This window comes from Botryllus schlosseri, chromosome 15 (assembly GCF_051294905.1).
Source record: "Botryllus schlosseri isolate E-star chromosome 15, Bs_hap1, whole genome shotgun sequence".
NCBI classification, from domain to species: Eukaryota; Metazoa; Chordata; class Ascidiacea; order Stolidobranchia; family Styelidae; genus Botryllus; species Botryllus schlosseri.
Window position 1 is genome coordinate 15,357,813 of NC_137250.1, and position 20,764 is coordinate 15,378,576.

General features: G+C 43.9%; 1 protein-coding gene and 1 long non-coding RNA gene across 2 annotated transcripts in view; both read left to right on the plus strand.

The window, feature by feature from the left end:
* LOC145457865 (uncharacterized) overlaps positions 1-20,764 on the plus strand; it is a 37,938-nt gene that overhangs the window by 1,329 nt on the left and 15,845 nt on the right. The window contains exons 2-3 of the mRNA XM_080336156.1: positions 1,430-1,576; positions 14,725-14,898. Of these exons, the coding sequence (XP_080192282.1) occupies positions 1,430-1,576; positions 14,725-14,898 (321 nt within the window). The remainder of the gene's footprint in view (positions 1-1,429; positions 1,577-14,724; positions 14,899-20,764) is intronic.
* LOC145457866 (uncharacterized) lies at positions 1,583-7,791 on the plus strand. The gene is made up of 2 exons (XR_013920991.1): positions 1,583-2,829; positions 7,432-7,791. It is a non-coding gene; the product is annotated as an uncharacterized LOC145457866 (long non-coding RNA).

Here is a 20,764-nt window from a genome sequence, read left to right on the forward strand (position 1 = left end):
CTAGTTCAAGTCAGGAAACAACGGGTCGAGTCCTAATCACAGTGATAAGACTCGATTCCGAGTCCAAGCCATGGTGTTTACTGTTCAGCGTCGGGTTCAAATCAGGTTCAACTCACTTCTGCAAAACTCTTGGATTATACCAACAAAGGCCTCTAATTCGTGATATATTCATTTTTCTCACTCTAAACGTGTTTATTAAAACATAAAGACAGTTACAGGGCCTATTTTTCAAGTACAAGTCGAGTCAATACACAAATTTGTCATTTTCCATCATTAAGAAAATGACTCGAGTCAAGTCTAGTCAAAGAATAATTACGACTCGAGTCATTACGGAACATCGTAACCTAGAATTCATGGACATCTAAGGGATCTGCAAACACGTATTAAGGGGCCCATGAGATGGGATATATTTAGAAAGTTAATTTTTCATTCGCCGTATCATGGAATTATTCCACTCGATCAGGGCAAAATTGGAAGTCAGATATGTACCTCTGATGATTCGAGTAATGATTACGTTATGCGATGAAATAATACACGATGACTGCAGATCTGGTCAATAAGCCTATAGTCTATAGCCTATAAGGGATTTGTGCCCTAAAACAGCGGTAACAACAACAACAACCCCTATTCGGGATGCTAATCATTATGCCTTCCACTTGTAATTATTGATGTTGAACAAAATAAGTTATTTTTTACTCTTTATATTTTGCTTGTGATAAGTTTGCACCACTTTTATGAGTGCAATTATCATAATAACCAAGTGAAATAGCCCCTGGATCACGGTAACTAAATATTTTCTTCGTAAAGTACACCTATTGTTATTTCATAAGTCATTTTGTGTTGATAGCGATATCATGCACTTCGGAAAGCAGTCATTTGTGGTGAACTGCACCGCAAAATCTAACCCCTCGAACAAAATTACTTCAGTACTTTTTAAAGCTTGCATTTCCTACCTTCACTTTAAGTAGTTTTGACATGTCCTGGAAATCGATACTTGCAATTAAGTAGTCGTTTTCACCATTACTTCTTTTACTTAAACTACTACTTGAGTAGACACACTGACTACCTTGGCCACCCTAAGAACAAGTGATGTCGGATAAGAGGCATGATACATATGGATGCGTAATTGCGTAACAATAAAGCAGCAAAGAGTTAGCCTACTTAGATGTAGATTGCTAGGGCTTTATCAGAATAGACTGATTTGTTACATTTGTCGATCACAGCTTTTTCGTAGTTTTGTGCATGAATCGCACCTTCGCTGTATGTATAACCAGCAAAGCCTGCGGAAGTATTTGAGTGCGACCGTATATCTGGAAATGTTTAGCAGCTATTTGAAATTAATATTCGCGAGTTCATTCATCACCAGTTGATTTTATGAACATATCAAGTCGATCAATTCGTAAATATTGAACGCCGCCCATGTGTTTAGATTCTTGTGGCAGTATTCATCCTTGGCACCGAGTAGAATGCGGATGGGAAGGCATCACGAAAAACAGATGTCTAGAATTCGGCTGCTGCTTCGATCCAACTCACAGATACAGTTTGTGGTGCTTCCAGAAAGAACAGAGAGCCGCAGGTAATGCATTGGCAGCAGCAATCGGCGTGTGTGACGCGTGGCTTTTATGTACAATCGACTATCGTGACTATTTTTACTCTCTTTTGGCTCTTCCTACTTGTAGAATCCACGTCATCTACCGCGAACAGCGTAATTGCTGTGAACTTCAGCCCGCAATGTGTAACGATTATGCTGATTGACTTTGTAATAACGCATTTACACGCGAACGAGTAATACGTTTGCCGCAAGACGAATCAAATCTATTCAAACATGATGTCGTGTGTTCCTGGCCTGATTATATAATATTGTCACGTTTGATTAGAAACGTATCGTTCATGTGTGATACGTAAGAGTTAGAATATTATATTCTTTCTAGCGTAAAACAGTGCTCAAATCATCATGTTCGCGTATCAAAATTGGTCGGACGGATGCTATATTTGAAAAATCACCGTAACCTATAAGTTGTCTTGTGCATAATTTTGGCTGGATGGCAAGATTGCCACAAGTCCGTGGGAAGGAATATGCGATACCGTAAACAAATCGGAGGTTGGAATTGAGTGTCGGTCCGACCGCACCTGCGACGTAGGCGGTTGTCAGTGATTAAAATCGGTTTCTGCCTTTCGTAACGATGACGAAGTGTCGTGGTACCCGCCCGATGACGTATCATCAAAACAAATCGTTACGCATCATCATCATCACACTGCCAGCAACATGTCTGGCTTTTCCGCCAGGGCTTGCGTAATTTACTGGAGAAAGATAAAGCGACAATATGGTGAAACATTAGATTAGTGTTCGTCAATAACATGATGACCTGAGTTATATCATCTCTTAATTGGCGCACTTCCGTTATATAAATATTGATGAAGGAAAAGAAACATCATCGGTCCTTGGCAATAGCCGCGCCCACCTGATTTTGTTACATTATGACGTCATTGCGTAGATCAACGGTTCTGGTTCCCCACCTTTTCTCTTTGGCGCCTTTGCTTCACTACTACAAAAATTGAAATGACAACTAAAAGGAAATGTGCTTAAGTGGATATAATAATATATCGATAATAACACTTTGTGGTGGGATAGTTGGCGCAACCACCTTGCTACCAAATCCACACTTCGGGTTCACTTCCTACGAATGTAAAACAGCAATGCAACAACAACAACATCAACGTAATTCTCCTTATTCTACTTTTTCAAGCTTACTTAATAGTCTTACTATAAACACGTGCTGGAGAATGCAGCTTCGTTTCGTTAGAAAGGTAGCAAGGAGGTCACATTTAGTTTATACTAATGTGTAGCTGCACATAATACACCTACAAACTATACCCAAGCGATCGTGACTCACAAATGTATTACGCTTATTCCTGACGCGTTACCGTTCGAATATTAACATTCTGATACATTCGTACCACTCTGACTTGCACGCTCAAAAGGTGCCAGTCAGAGAGCATGTTCATATTATTGTTGTTGTGATTACAGATTGAGTGTAACTGTACTTGTCTGGCGTTCTCAGTATCGAAATGAGAGTTACGTAGTTAGTTAACTACTCAGTAGGAAACGAGTTCCTACATTGGTGACCCCGAACTACCTGGAAGACTCCAGAAGACCGCAAGTATTGTGCACAGCCAGGATTATACGGACGCTTTCCAACATGGATACCGCCGCTATGCAAGGATTGACCGACGCACTGAAGAAACTCGTCATCCCTTCGTCAGCTAATGCGGTAAGCGTTAAACTTCCGTCACTCTGGACTGACAACCCTACTTTGTGGTTCGCTAGAGCTGAAGCTCAGTTCGAGGCTGCAAGCATCACTCGAGATGATACGAAATTTAACCATGTGGTTTCGGTGTTGGATAACGCCACTGCTAGCGAAATTTCCTCTCTGCTTACTGAACCGCCAGCAACAGAAAAGTACCCTGCTATCAAAAGCGCGCTAATCAAAGTATATGGCAAGCCACAAGAAGTTAAGGACTCTGAACTTCTTAACATAGCCGGCTTAGGAGACAGAAAGCCGTCTGGTTTGTTGAGACACATGCGTGCGCTAGGTGGCAGTCAAGAGACATTACTGCGAGCGTTCTGGTTGGCCCAGCTACCTGCTGCAGTGCGAACAGCGCTGGCCACATCCGCAGAAACAGATGTTGAAAAACTGGCCGAAGTTGCGGATAGAGTGTTTTTCGCAACTCAGACAGTCAACGTGAGCGCCCTACGCCATGACGCGCAGGATATCGCCCCACAGGCAGAAGTAGACAGCGCAACCGGAGTTTTCATTTGTCACTACCACAAAACTTTCGGTATGAAGGCTACGAACTGCAAACAAGGGTGCACATTTGCCCAGTTGGTGTCTAAGCAGAAAAGTGAATCTTCGGCACCGCACACGGTGCGCTACGCCCGTCGCAGAAAGACCCGACAGGGAAACGACGACGCCGATCGCGGTTAGAGGCTGACGCGGTTGGTGGAATTCGTAGCTGCCTCTTGATCATCAACGATGCCAAATCCGGCCGCGGGTTCCTGGTAGACACAGGAGCCCAGGTTAGCATCCTTCCCGCTCTACGCTCTGATCGCCTCTCTCGCAATACCGGTCCCCTTCTGGTAGCAGCAAATGGCTCAGAGATCAAGACTTATGGATACAGAACGGAAATACTGCACATCGGTACCAAAACGTACGAGTGCCGGTTTGTCCTCGCGGACGTTTCTCGTCCCATTCTCGGAGCAGATTTCCTTTTGCGGCATAGCCTCCTAGTTGACATAGGTGGGCGACGGCTCCTTGAAGCTTCTACATGCCGTACAGCTGTCGTAGGCCACCTGTCATGGTCTCGTCACATGCAACTCCATGTAGTCGAAAAGCATCCACATACGGTATACTCGAAGCTTCTCGATGAATTCAGCGAGATTACCAAACCGTCTTTTGAACTACAACAGCCGAAACACGGTGTGGAACACCACATCGTAACGACCGGCCAACCCGTCTTTTCGCGCCCACGCAGATTGCGCCCTGACCGTCTCAAAGCCGCGAAAGATGAGTTTGACAACATGGAAAGACTGGGGATTATATGCAGGTCCAGCAGCCAGTGGGCGTCTCCTCTGCATGTTGTTCCAAAAGCCAATGGCGAAAGCCGCCCCTGCGGCGATTACAGGCGCTTGAACGATGCCACGACACCGGATCGTTACCCGGTCCCTAACATTCAAGATTTCTCACACAACTTGGATGGAAAATCGGTGTTTTCAAAAGTCGACCTTGTGAAGGGATATTTTCAAATCCCCGTCAGGCCACAGGACGTGGCGAAGACTGCAATCACCACGCCTTTCGGACTCTTTGAATTTCTACGAATGCCGTTCGGTTTGAAAAACGCGGCACAAACATTCCAACGCTTGATGGATTCTGTCTGTCAAGGGCTTCAAAACGTGTTTGTTTATCTTGACGACGTCTTAATTGCGAGCCAAGACCAAGAACAGCACTTAGCAGACTTACGGACATTATTCTCCCGTTTTCGTGAACACGGGCTTGTGATAAACCCCACCAAATGTCAATTTGGCCGGTCCACGCTCGATTTCCTCGGCCATCGAGTTTCAGCCAGCGGCATCAAGCCTCTTCCTGAGAAGGTGGAGGTAATCCGCAATTTTCCTGCGCCTCGGACGGTCAAGCAACTTATGGAATTCAATGGAATGGTGAACTTTTACCACAGATTTCTACCGAGTGCTGCGGAAATTATGCAGCCTCTATACAGAGCAACCGCAGGTCGTAAATCCAAGACTCAAACTGTCCAGTGGTCAACAGACATGACCACGGCTTTCAACGCTACTAAGGCTGCTTTAGCCAAGGCCACGCTCTTGGTGCATCCTAAAACAGACGCGCCAACCGCCTTAACAGTAGACGCGTCGGATGTGGCTGTTGGAGGCGTCCTCCAACAGAAGTTGGGGAGTGTTTGGAAGCCGTTAGCCTTCTTCAGCCGTCAACTGAATAATGCTGAAAGAAAGTACAGTGCTTTTGATAGGGAACTGCTGGCGATTCATCTGAGCATCAGAAAATTCCGCTACTTTCTGGAAGGACGTCACTTCACCGTCTACACCGACCATAAACCGTTGACTTTTGCTATGGCGAAGAAATCCGTACCGTGGTCGGTCAGGCAATCCAGACAATTGGCCGCAATCAGTGAGTACACGACTGATATACGGCACGTTTCTGGGAAAAGCAACTCGGTAGCGGACACACTGTCGCGTGCCACCGTCAACGCTATCGACGACGGCCTTGATTTCCAAGCGATGGCACGAGAACAAACGGACCTTGATCTACGCGATACCAGCCTTGAGTTACAGAGGATTCCATTTGACGGTGGGCGGTCCACCTTGCTTTGTGACGTCAGCACTGGGACACCGAGGCCGGTGGTTCCACCATCTTGGCGACGACGGGTTTTCGACGCTGTACACACCTTGTCCCATCCGGGCATTAGGACCACCAAGAATTTGGTAAGCGCCAAGTATGTGTGGAAGGGTCTTGCAAAAGACGTGAACCAGTGGAGCAGGTCTTGCATCGCCTGCCAACAGTCAAAGGTCACCCAACACACGAAAACTGCTCTTGAAACGTTTCGTGTTCCAGAAAGGCGTTTCAGTCATCTGAACATCGACCTCGTAGGCCCCTTGCCTCACTCGCGGGGATACACGTATCTCCTTACAATTGTCGATAGGTTCACCAGGTGGCCCGAAGCCATACCGATTTCCGACATTTCCGCCGCCGGATGTGCCCGCGCACTGCTGTATAATTGGGTGGCGAGATTTGGCGTTCCGGCAGATATGTCATCTGACCGAGGGCCTCAGTTCACTTCCAGACTATGGGACGCAGTTTGTGAACTTCTTGGCACCAAACTTCACAGGACCACTTCGTATCATCCCCAAGCCAACGGACTGGTGGAACGCTTCCACCGTTCTATGAAGGCTGCCTTGCGTGCTCGATGCACGCATCCAGGCTGGGTAGACGAGCTACCGTGGGTTTTACTTGGACTTCGAACCACGCCAAAAGCGGACCTAGGGTCAACTTCGGCGGAGCTTGTGTACGGTGAGACAATAGCAGTGCCAGCAGATTTCATGGCCACGCCTGAGACCGTTACAAACTACAATCCACTGCTTAACCGCCTCCGAGAAACTGCCGGAAGTTTGCGCCCAACCCCTACCTCGTCTCATGGAAACACATCAGCTCATGTGACTTCGGACTTATCAAACAGTAAATTCGTTTTCGTGCGAAGAGGCGCACATGGGCACCCGCTGACAAGACCGTATGACGGACCATACGAGGTAATCTCCCCAGGAGAGAAGGTCTTCAGACTGAGGATTGGCTTGCGCGAAGAACTTGTTTCGGCGGACAGACTCAAGCCAGCCTACATTGACAAAGAGCATCCATTCGTGGCGGCGCAACCACCTACAAGAGGTAGACCGCCCTTGCGTGATCGTTCGATACCATCTCCAGATCATGAGCAACGATCACCCGAAAGCTCCCAACGTGAACAGGATGACACGACGTATACGCGCAACAAGCAGATGAAGACTCGCTTCGGAAGAATGATTAACGTGCCCCCTCGATTCCGAGCATGAAAAGGCTAGTCACGATCTGGTGGAGGGTGGTGTAGCTGCACATAATACACCTACAAACTATACCCAAGCGATCGTGACTCACAAATGTATTACGCTTATTCCTGACGCGTTACCGTTCGAATATTAACATTCTGATACATTCGTACCACTCTGACTTGCACGCTCAAAAGGTGCCAGTCAGAGAGCATGTTCATATTATTGTTGTTGTGATTACAGATTGAGTGTAACTGTACTTGTCTGGCGTTCTCAGTATCGAAATGAGAGTTACGTAGTTAGTTAACTACTCAGTAGGAAACGAGTTCCTACAAATGTACCTGCAGGCTTCTCGCGTTTCATATATTTCGAGAGAAAATTTGATCAATCAGCTGATCAGATAGCTTTCCAATGTTCAAGAGACGTTTGGAAGTAAGGTGAGCACTCTGAGCAGTCTCTGGAAAGTGGGCACACCAATTTCCTCCTTCCCTTTAATTTAAACTTAGTCCGGACAATGATTTGCCGGGCTGCCACCTTGCAGTATTACACCAGCTTTTGAGAATCCTTTTAACCATAGTAGCATGACATAATCCAACTTAAATTATAAAAGTATGAATTATAACATAAATTATGCACCAAATCACCACATCAAATCGCGCGCATCTCCCCTATAGAGGACTGTCTCATCTTCGTGCAAAGGATATCAAGGTTAAGTCGCCTCCTTCGTTATAACGTTGTTTTCTATCGTCATGTTTGTATCCAGATCACGTCAAATCACCACTACTTGTTATTTCAAGATGTAGATTTTAGGTTGATGAATTGAACCCGTATTGTCTGTCGATTCACAGTTCCACACGTAATGCAACAATGCAATGAGAAAAAGAACGCAATATGTTCCGCTGCGAATCGGGTAGCTGCAGTGTAGGTGTCGAAAGGTACAACTAAATCACTTACATTCCATGTACTATAGAAGTGTCAAATTGGAAAGGCTATATAATTAGGAAATAACGAGAAAATGTCAGAGTATGCGGTCACTTCATATTTGACACCAGAAATGATTACTTAAGTTCAGAATTTTTTCTCTCATGAGGTATTTTTCAATCGCGGCGCTAGAATACACCCCGTACCTGGTAAGGGGAATTGCAAATCCGAATCGTTTCACGGAAAATGATACATTAGACTTTCCAGGCGCCAGATAATTTGTAAAGATATGATGTATATACGCGATAACGAAGACTTGCATCGTTTAAACACTTCCCATAATATAGTTAACCCGATCGAAACGGCACACTCATTAATGATTACTGAGCGTATTTTCACGAACACGCTTTACTTAATCCAAAATTTCCTGGGTTGTTCTGGTCGTAGACAATTACAACTATAACAGATGGATAGCTATTATCAATACGCATACGTCGAGCCATAAATAACATCTTATACTATCGAATAGCCTGTTCAAAATGCAGATTGAATACATAAAAACGTTTTGCGCAAAATACAATTCGCCACGACGTTCGCGTGAATGTGCGCGCGTGAGATAAACCAGCGCCCGTGACCTAAATCAGCGCATCTCCGAGACATCAAATTCATTTGCAGATCTTTTCTCCTAACATGTGCTGGTTATGCCCATTGCCCATCTATTGGAATACTTATAATCAAAAATTAGTCGCACAGAAGATTCTTCGAACTGGAAGTAAAATTATGTTACGAAATAACATGCGCGGGTTTTAGCAATGTATTTTCTGTTGCTGTTGAAGATTACGCATATTGAATATTTTTGCTATTCATACTAATACACCAATACTGCCATGATGTTCTTCAGCGAGCTACAAGATCTCCGCTATTGATATGACAGCAAATTTATGTCCGTAAATGGCTTCACTTCTGGTGGAAATGTTTCACGTATTTCCCGTAGTAGCGAATAAAAAGAAATGCACTGGCACATCAATTCTCCGGTCGCGATTCTGGTATTGAAAGGTATTTTCGTGTCTGCTCGAGATTTCCGTCCACAACGCGCAGGTCATTTATGAAAATTTGACGACCAGCAAAGCCAGGCATCAAATCCCGGTTCCATCTAATCAAAGCACTTTCTTGATTCAAAGTATTTTATTCGTCCATGATTCACGAGAGAGGCAAGAAAATTCGGCGTAACTCTGTCAAAGCAGTTGACCTATAATCATTGCAGTGTGGGCAACGAATATAATTGCAATAACTTCAGTTGCCAATGCTATAATGGTTTCTTACGTTTTTCCATGTGTTGGTGCTAGATGTGCTGGTTTGTTATTATTTCGATTTGCTATTGCATTACACACGTGGTGCATTATTTCATGATATATTGCGCCATGCAATAAATTCTTTTACAAAAATATGGTTGAATGTCGATTTCCAATTTAGCGGATCGAGGTATGTAGAGTCTGCGGTCACGAACGCACTTCGAAACTGATTGCTGCGATGCGCGTGTTGTACAACAGCAATGTTAGTTTCAACACATGGCACTAACTCGTACAAAGGATAGACAAGCGATTACATATACCGACGTTGTGAAATGAATCATTTGAACGTCCGCGATACTATGTTATTACCCAAACAATAACACGCGGTAATATATTTGCTGTTGTGATTAGCGCAGATTCGCTGTTGCAGATTATGCATATCGATTGCTGCTTTTTATACTAATACAGCATTACCAGCATGATAATGTGCAACGAGCTACAAGATCTCCAACGCGCAATCGATATGACAGCAAAGTTATGTCCGTAAATGGCTTCACTTCTGGTGAAAATGTTTCAGATCTGGCCCATGGTAGAGAACAAAAGCAAAATATGGCTGAATGTCCAATGTCCATTGTCAAATTAGCGAATAAAATAGGTGTGTAGAGTCAGCGGTCGAGTTGTGCACTTCGAAGCTGATTGCTGCGGTGCGCATGTCGTGAACACTGGGTTTTCAAAATGCCTATTTGTTCAATAGACAGCCCTTGTCTCAAAGCGATTGTGTACATCACGATTATCGATAAAAGGCTTGCATAATATGACCTAATCTTTTTTCAAATGCCCAGTAAAATATCAGTGAAACACTGTATTTTATATTGCAGGTATGACTACCTGTCAATCCAACCACTATATATTCAGTTCTAGTTGTTATACAAGAGCAAGGTGTGTTTCGACAAAGCACTATCTAGTACTTAGTAACTCGTACAAAGCTAATATATACACCGGCGCGGTGAAATGAATCATTGAACGTCGTCGATACTAGAATAACTCACGGCGCGTGTATGTGCGCCGAATGCGAGACGCCTGGCATCAATCGCGCTATATCCAACTGTAGCCATCGCTATATCAGCGGTCGTTACTCTCGATTGTATTATCGTAAGAACCTCACTCAGGTCATTTTAGAATCCTGATATCCTTGCGAAATCAGTCAGGCGATGATTCTATCCCGAGCAGGTCTTTGTATGACGTAGTCGCAAATTCAAAAATCAAATTCTCTTTTATTTTCTAAAAGTTGAGAACACTTCTTGGTATAGGGGCATCACCTGTTTCTCTCTCGCTTTGAGAGTAGCTCAGTTGGTTAGGCGGCTGTTTCACGATTACAGCGATATATTGGGTGTCGGTTCAACTCCCGTGGTTCGGATTTTATGAACATTTTACTAAATGCATTGAAATTTGGACTTGAGGCCGGCCGTTTCGATCGGGTTAAGGTCATGGAATGGGAATATTGTATAGGAACAACAGTCATTGATTGAATACACACGCAACCTTACCGACTGAGGGACATTCTCAGTTTTCCGTTGCATGTTTCAATCACGTAAACTTATCACATGGACTATATCATGGAGTTACATTTGCTGTGCAGAATTGCAAATCCGTTTCATACCATGTTATGCAATATCATAATTTGGAGAACGGATGGTAGCAAGTAACACTTCCCTATGTATAACAATATAAACAAAAGTAGCCTACATATAGCTGGAAATTGCTGTCTGTCAACCTTTGTGGTCCGAAATGTGCCTTTACTTACGACTGTCATTTATAATGGCTTAAATAAGTGCTCCGCACCCATCAATCGCGACTTATGTGTCGCGGTACATTCAGTACATAACCAGAATACATCCGTTTCCATACTAAACATACTTTCGTAAATTTTAACGTTGATAGACAATTGCCGATTCGACTGTCCAGACTGGCGTAACGACCACTGTGTATTTCCGACGTTTGTAGCACGAGCGATAGTGTACAATGGTTAATTAGCAGTGGATTTTCAGTTAGAGAAATAAGTCAAGTTTTACGACTGCCGAAAAGTATTATTATCAATACCTAGTAAGATAATGAATAAATAAAAAGTGATAACGAGATTAATAATAATCCAGCATCGCAAATTCTGAAGGCATCAATTGACATTCTGCTCCCACTTTTCATAACTTATTTGTCTCTAGCTCCAGGAAACTTCGACATATATGGCGTGCCAGTTCCCCGTCAAAACATTCAGAAAAGATTTATGGTTTTAAACAAGCATTTCAAATCGTAATCATAGTGGCGGTTCGATTATTTTCATCCAATCACGACACAAAATTTACCTTACGATACACAGGACACCACGCGATGAAATAGCCTACATACTTGTGGATGTCGAAGCGACCGTGGGCGGTCTTTCAATCTAACAGCCACCTCGGCCGGCTGAGTGCATTACTGCGTTGTATAAGCAATGACAATTTCTCTAACCGATAAATAGCCTAACCTTGAACTAATTACTACGCCCCAAGGCCTGATTTCATATCGATAAACTTTAAACGCGTAAATGCTCGGAATAATGGCCAAATGCAGCATGCATCGCTGTTTCATCCCTTCATAAGACAAGCAGAGCGTTGAATGCAAACCGTGTTATCCGCTTTGAGAATTGCGCGCCCTCAACATATGCGTATATGTGCGAGGAATTTCGGGAATTGCATGCTCGGCGTTAAACCAGAACTAGTTTGGAATATAGCCTTGTTTTAGTAATAGATCCTCGTAAAATACTTTCACTGTTTAGCGCGGTTGAACTACCTATGACCCAATTATAATAATAAATACGACATTTCGTTTTACATATCACTTCATTATTATCATTAAAGAATGCATGTTTGTCTCGATGAGGTGTAGACTTGTGCGTTTTAGGAGACTTGACGTGTACTATATTCCAAACTATACGATATAAATATATAAATGCGTAAATCCCGTTTTATCGTACACACAACTTCACGACTATGTGAGTATGTTGTGTGAGTGAGGGACTATGGTATCATCGCCTATTATGCTATGGTGCGATGGGCTTTACAAAACTTTACAGCGGTATCCTAAATCGATACGTATAACTGCTGAAACACATTGGTGTTCGGGTGTCTTCACCGTGACTAGATATCTCCAATTTAAGCTCGACCGTACATAGAGACGGATCCTTATGTCTGGTTGGGGTCCTACAGAAGCTTACGTTGTAATGTAAACGGGACTATACACTATACCAGGGGCGGGCAACTTCTCCAAGTCGGCGGGCCGGATATAGGAGAATTAAGTACGTGGCGGGCCGGATTGCTGAATCGATACATTATTCGCCCATTTATCCACGTATACAAGGAAGAAATCGTATTTAATGAATGTATTTTAACGACAGCAATGCAACTTCAAAGCCATTTCTCGCCAATAATGACGAAGACAATGTGGATTTGAGAACAGCACTCTCATACAGCAGGGGTGGCCAATCTTTTTGCCAGTCAAGGCCCCATTTCGACTACTCATGTAGCCTACGGCCGCATTCCAGGGAATAGTCGTAATGAACTAGCAGGACGCCAAATACTCATGTTAAAGTGTCTATGTCCATTTCCGGCGAACTCCGTACTAATCTATTAAATAATGTAGCCTGTTCATAATCGCGCCAAGCGCGAAAATTTTTTCAGATTCATTCGTGAATTTCGTCATGAAAATTAGTAGTTCTACATATTATTTCTCATCCCATGTGATCAGATTCACCGGTAGAGTTGGTGGAAGGTCGGACAGGGCAGGCCAATTATTATTAGTCACTTTGTTGCATGCTGCTCTTTGCATGTCTTGACCTCCCGTCAGGATTGTCGGTATAGTGAGGAGAACACGATTCCGAGTTGGTATTTCTATATGTGCCGCATCTGTTCGCAACTGTACTGTGGGGCTCTGATTGCAAAGTGCGCAACTATATTAAAATCGAAAAATAAAGTCGCATTGAATCTCGCGCTGCGCGAAGAAACTTTCAAGAATAATTAAAATCTTTCAAGAAATCGGGAGTCAATTCGTAAATTCAAATTCCACGTCGACGGCCGCCAACACCTACTAATTGAATTACGTGTCCACGGCCGCACAAATTTGCTTCTACGGCCGCAGGTTGGCCACCCCTGTCATACAGGTACCACCCCTGTCATACAGGTACCACCATGTCTGCTTCTCTCTGATCAATCAACACACGGTGCAATCCTTCATCAAGATTTCCAGCCGTTCAATAAGCCCGGTACCCCAAATTTACCAAGATATCAATGCATTAGGATTAAGTAGGTGACGAGATAGCGTGGTTGTTAACCCGTGCGGCCTGTCTATCTCGATATTGAATTCATGCGGGCCGCGGCCTCGAAATTTTAAATTGGCCCGCGACCCGTTTTCAGTTGGCGACACCTGGCATAATCGGTGTCTTACAACAGCCTATAAGTGTGCGCCGTGCTACACGTCGACGGTTACGAAATCAATTATAAGAAATATCGGCCTGGTGTAAATGACCATTGTCGTCGACAAACACCATCATTACCACAAATGACATTAGGGTTCAGTACATCGTAAATGCCGATAATGCAAGTCTTCTCACTTCGACGAACTTACGCGTAAGCTCCACCCTCGCTCGCTGTGCATACATGTGTATAAAAACATACAATCACTAAAATGTATGTGAGCAAGTAGTGGGGAATCTCGTAAGACTGGGGCCGGCGGGCCACATCATCATGTAAGACGAAAAACTGTCCGCGGGCCGGATCCGGCCCGCGGGCCGTATGTTGCCCACCCCTGCACTATACAGTATACAAGCTTTCAACGAGCAGATAGGTAGGCCTACCTCTATCCAATAATATAAAACGCCTATGAATAGTACGGTCCTTTTTGGGAATCGTAACCAGGCGAAGAAGGAAATTGAATATCTCATGTCACTAGAAAGGAATAAACATCTCGCCAAATAGAAATTAATATATGACATCACCGAAAGTAAAATATTTGTCCCTCACATGCGTTCTTCGCTTCTGACTCAACTATAATCTTATTGTCGATATCAATTTACATAAATAAAACCGTACTTAGTCAAGTTGATAATGATCTCAAGTACTGAAAGTGAAATCTGTGCTAATGCATATGCAACGGCTAGCGAACAAGAAGATTACCGATGAAGAGCGTCCGTTAGCCTTTCACACTTTCAATCAGTTCTTCAACTTCAAATATTTGCAATTGCAATCAATGATTTACCGCTGAATAGCTTCTAAGGAAACGTCGCGCGCTTACCGATTGAGTAATAATTATTCCCTTCCCAGTTCAATAAATATTTTCGCCTTTCGGTCAATCAAAACTCCCTTTTATGTTTTGCAGAAAACAATAACATCACAAAACTGGAAACGGCTGGCGCCTTTGTTCGAACTTGCTCCGTGGAATCTTCCGAAAGGGCGGATTGCGGCTGGGCAGGGATAACTAAGAATGTTTGTGAGCTGCGCGGATGCTGCTACGATGACCAAACCCTGGGAAGTTATTGGTGTTATCATCCAGGTGAGATATTATTCTGTTGTAATGACAATATAATCCACGAAAACGACTGTGATAAACCTCGAGTATATGTAAACCATTTACCGTGAGTTCTGGCGCACAATTCTCATACAATTACATTACATTTAAACTTACATAAAGGCTTATCAACATTTAACTCGCCATTTTTGGAAGATCAATATGCGTTCTTGTAGAAGGTAGGTCAATGGGTTTCCAAACTGTTTTCGATGTTCATACCACCAGTCCGTGTCATCTTTCCTGTCGGTCGGCCAAATGTATTACAATTTAATAAAGAGTCTGTGACCTACTTTGGACCTACCGCTCAATGAGATCAATGTTGGGCATAATAAGATCATATTCTTCCAAAGTGTGCGGTCCTGTGTACTAAGTGGACCGCCGTCGTTCAATTTTCCGTCAATCGATCTTCCGTACGTACCACAGGCGCATATAACTAAATATAAGAAAATTTGTAACGGAGGTTCCAAAGCGTATAAAGTGATATTCTTAGTACCACTCGCTCTATTTCAAGCGAAGAAGGCGAAGCCAGAAGAGTCTTTTGACTGGTCTTGGCTAGCCAAAATTAGCGTACGCGTAAACTACTTTGATAATGACGTAAACATAGTAACACTGTATTACTTTACTATAGTCCATCAGTACATGCATATCGATATTACATGTATTAAAATCTCCTCAATATATTTGCTGTTACATTTTATGTTCATTAACTTTCTCTTTCACTTTGTCGGATTGTGACGTTAATTCCTGGAATGACCTGAGACATCGGGATTTGCATTGTCGAAAGCTCATTTGATGGATGTGACTCAAGTGCAACATGCGATTATATCGCATTAACTGAGGCTTATGGTTTCCTTTTCTCCCATCAATCCTAATCCGACTAATACCGACTCCCTGATTACTGCATATTAGCATAACATGAAGTCATTCGATAATTCGGTATGTTTTTCACATTCAGATAGGGAATTTGCAGCCCATAATATCGTGTTACCGATATTCATGCTATTGCATGAGCACCACAAGATTGTCATAGAATGAAACGGTAGGAAGGTGTCGAAAAGACTTGACTTAACTCTCTCCTACATCGAAAACAAGGCCATAAGTCTGTTTCGGAAATTGTGAATTCGGATACCGGAAACAAACTTTCAGACCCGGCGGCCATCGCGAATCACTTCAATGAATATTTTTGTAACGTAGGCCCAAATATTGCTTCTTCTATTACAAAACCTGTGTCGGCCAGGTCAGAGGTGAGATCGATATCCCAGTCAACTGTGCTTGAACCTACGACCAAATACGAAGTAGAAGTAGCCATCCACAAACTGAAATCGCACAAGGCCGACGGCTATGACCAAATCCCATCATGGTTTTAAAAAATGATAAGCCTGCATATCGGTCAATATATGGCCCATTTTTTCAACTTCATGATAGAAAATGGGGAACTAGTGCACTATACACCAACATTACCCGTTCATGGTGATCACTTTATTGACTAAGTACTTTTACACGTCAACTTTTTTTTTTTTTATTGTTCTCTCGAATTGATATTTCATTACTCAACAGATTTCTAGTTGCGAGGTTTCAGTTTTTTTCCGTTTACGCTCATTACGTAAAATAATTCACTTGATACCTATTATAAACGATGCACTGCCATTCATTTATGCTTCGTTACATAGCTATCTTACCATGACTCACAGTTTTTCCCTTTAACGCCCATTACGTGAAACACGGAGTGCTTGGGACTCATCATAAACGATGCGCCAAAGGATTTGTTTTATACGCATGATACCTATCACCATTTTTCTTAACGATTTACCAAAATTATAACGTTACACTTCATTACTTCCCTATAACAAACTATGAAAATCCCGTATTTACATCTAAATCTTAAACACCCATTCTTACCTTCAGATTTAGTCATTCTCCGTTGTGTTCCGTATTACTCTTATTGCCATCTATTGACTTGTTCCGTTTCGTCTCCTCGTGTTCCTCATACGACTTAAGGTTCTACGTCGACGACACCTTATACAACCTACCCATAACACAATCACCAGAGCTATCAACCCGGTTACCATCATTATCACAGCAACCGGGTTCAGTGTAGGTATCAGTTTCGCACCTTCCATAATCATCCTATCGATCAAGTTTAATCCACTTACCTTATATCCACCTTCCATCATCACCAGTTCGTGCAGCCATCGAGTATAGTTGTGGTCAACGAAATCTGTGGTTGTCTTCCCCACGGTGGTTCTTGATATTCGGGAATACTCAGGAGCGGGTGTTCCCAAACTTCGGGTTTTCTGCCCGGGCTGCGGCGATGTGTTAGCCATCGTTGACTCAAAGGTAATATTCATTAGTTCGACACTCTTCGAAGACGAGTCGTCTTTGTCGTCTCCTGTTGAATACAAAACAGTTGTTTCGGTACTTACCTTGCGGTTGTGGTCTGGGTTTTGGTAGTCCGTTCCGATGTCGGTCCTGCCGTCTTCCGTGGTGTTCTGCAGAGCCTTCGCAGTGGTGACCGGATGCACTCGCGTCGTTGTTGGTGTTTCACCAATGATTTTCTTCATTCCGTAGGTTTGGTTTCACGCGCGAAGAGTTTGCAACTGTTGCTTCCCATAAGTCGCATCAGTTGGTTTGACAGTTTTATACTCCCCCTTTTTGTTAGCCATCGATTTCGATCGTCTTCCTTGCACCAGCCTCGCTTTCATCCGCCATTGTTTTGTTAGGGGTGGCAGATGTTTCAGCGCTGTAGTGCTTGGATCATAGTCTTTCGCCGCTGGAGTTACCCACGTCGGACTGTAGTAAGCGATCATGTACACTTCTTGGGATGGGGTTTTACCTCTGACGTCCGTCTTGCTACTATCGAAAGCGACACGCCTTGTCTTGTAGTCTTTCATTTATTTTCTCATGAACAACAAAAATAGCCAATTTTCATTCGGCAAAACCTTGTTCAATAATACCAAAATAAGGTATTATATCTATTGCTTCCTTTAGTGCCTTCGCCTGACCCTCCCGCGTCGGGTTATAAGGGCCAGAAACGAAAGGCTTAGTCGATGGGTCCTTACGTCCGATGTCGCATTGGTATTTCATGGATTGGGGGGCGCTGAGTTGGCCCCGCAGGCTATCAAGTTCGGAAGCAAATGGATCATAAACGGCTGTCAAGACTCCTTCAGGGATGGCGATTTTTTCTAGGCCAGTCAAAAGTCAGGAGGTTTGTATGACAGTTTCGCCAGTGCTACCGATTGTGCACAGAGACTTTCGAGTTCCGTCTTCACGCTGGGACTGGTGTCTTGTTGTAAGGTTACATAGTAATTGGGCCAGTTATTGGCCCAATGCGAATCTCGTTATGAACGGGGTTTTGGTGTTGGTGGAGAGAAGGGCGAGGTTCTTCGTTGTCAGCGGGGATTCCCAACCTATTCAATCTGACCTCTGATCTCGGCGTGTGCCCACGCCTACCGTCACGCCGGCGGATTCAGTCGCCGCCGGGGGCCCGTTTCTGGGGAGACGTGCATCTTAAAATCCCCAGACTCCTTGCCGGTCACGACCGGACATGTGTCCGGTTAGCCGGTAACAGCTGCTTTGTTTGGGAAATTACTCATAACTGTGGCTGTCGTCATGCATCTATGGGCCGAATTGTTACAGTTATTCGGACAAGTGCATCCACGAGAGCTTTCAGGACCAGTTTTCTCGTGCAGGTCCTTATTTACGTCAGCCGGGATTCCGCGCTCGACGTCTTCATTATTGGTGCCGTCAGGGATTCCTGACTCGACACATCTTTAGTTAGTGCCAGCAGTGCTAACTGACCCGACACTTTCTCGACTAGTGCCAGCAGGGGCTACCTGACCCAACACTAGGGATTTCCCATATTTTTTTGACCTTTTGGGAAAGAAGGTAAGACAGTTGCCGTCGTAAGATCGGCGTATTTATGATTGGTGCCAGCAGGGATTCCTAACTCGACACATTTCGCGCCAGTAGTGATTACCATCTCGACACTTGCGCCAGCGGCAACGGCCTGCGGCGACACAGACAACGTGCCGGCTCGACGCTTATCTGGTTTGCAGCTTCCATCAACCCATCATCGGTTACAGTGTCGCGAAGACTGCTTCCGACTTTGGTTCCGTCCCGTTGATCACACGAGATCCCGTCATGAAGCGTTACTAAAGACAACCCTTCGTTTGCATTAGGCGGAGATTCAAATTCAGTCGCTATGTTTGGTAATTGTTGTACATGATCAATCCATTTTAGACCTACAATATTGAGAGGTCTCCTTCCTCGATCGCAAATGGAGCCGATAGTCCGTCGAAATTGATTATTACTAAGGAGTCAACGTGGGAGGAGTCACCTATATCACGTAGTTTCATGTCTATAGGTTGTCGCTCCTCCCAGCTTGGCGGGTATTAGGTTTCTACGACGTTTTTCAATTTGAGGACGCTTCCCGTGTCGGCGCAGAAAACCCCAGTTGTGATCCTTCGACGATCTTTTCTTTTCATAGATTGGCGTTCGCAGATAGTAAGGAGGTAATCGATGTGTTCGTCTTCAGACTCTCCCCCGTCCACTGAAATTGCCAAGAAATGACGCTGAGCCCCAGAAGACCAGTTGGTGCCTCCATTTGATTATAGTGTAGCTTCATGGCGCTTGCCATGCAAGTATTCCACACTTGGTTCGATTTACTTCACAGAGCTCAACCCCATCTCCTGGCTTTTCCACATTTTTCCACACCCCTTATACAACCCGGTTTTGTCGACGTTGATTGAAGCATTGGTTGTAGATTGATCGAACGAAGCAGTGACCTTGGAAGGTCCAGCGGCTCAAACTATTCATACAATAGACAAGCCCCTTGGCTTAATACAACCAAATACTCCAATAATTATCATGCAGACAGAAATGAAGTATCTATGCCAAACTCGGTTAAGTTAGCACACGGAACATACGTCAATCACAACACAAGTCAAGATTTAACCTATTCATATTCATGCACGATTAATAACAGTTCAATACTCTAAGGTGTGTTTACACCATAAATGTGATGGTATTTCCTGCCGACAATATACATGCATATAATATACAAGAAATATGCCAATCGATGCCACAAAAAAACAATACCACACAGAGTTCAAGTTGACCAATTTGCCGACCACCTTGTTTATAAGAGTTCCCCAATCTTCCAGATGCAGATATCAAACCGCAATTAGTCCAGGAACCGACCCCTTGTTTGAGTCGTTACTACTTAGGGACATCAAGTAGCCTACTTGCGTGCTGTCGATTCGGAGATCGGGCATTCCAAGTCCAACAGAACGCGGGGTTTGTTGAGGGTTCGTTGTAACGATATTCCGAATGCAATACCTCTATGTTCTTGGCTCTTTCCATTTTAGCCCATCGGCTTTATGGAGCGATTCCAGCAAATTTAATCGAGCTTCTTCATTTATGTATACATTGCAATTTCGGTTAGCAGTCGCTCCCATTTCATCGCACTGCTTTATTTCTGTATACTTTGCAACTGCAGCAAGCAGCCGATCCAATCAATAGCATGTCAAGATTTTTCAGAGGGACATCGGAACATCACCCTTCAATCTCAAAAGACGTCAAACCCTTCCGCAATGCCTCCGTCAATGTCCGGTTTTCTGGATATAGTCTGCTACTGGATGCTTCGTTTGGGGCTCTGTTTCAGACTGGCGAATTTACATTGGCATAGAGTCACAAGTTCGCCGAAACTAGCGGACGCACCGATGTCGTCTTTATATGTAATAATTGGATACCACAACTGAGTGTACAATTCATGTGGACATCATACATGGCATAGATATGCATACATATATCAGTCATACTTCGGCTCACTGTAAAAGCTCGCATACATGAA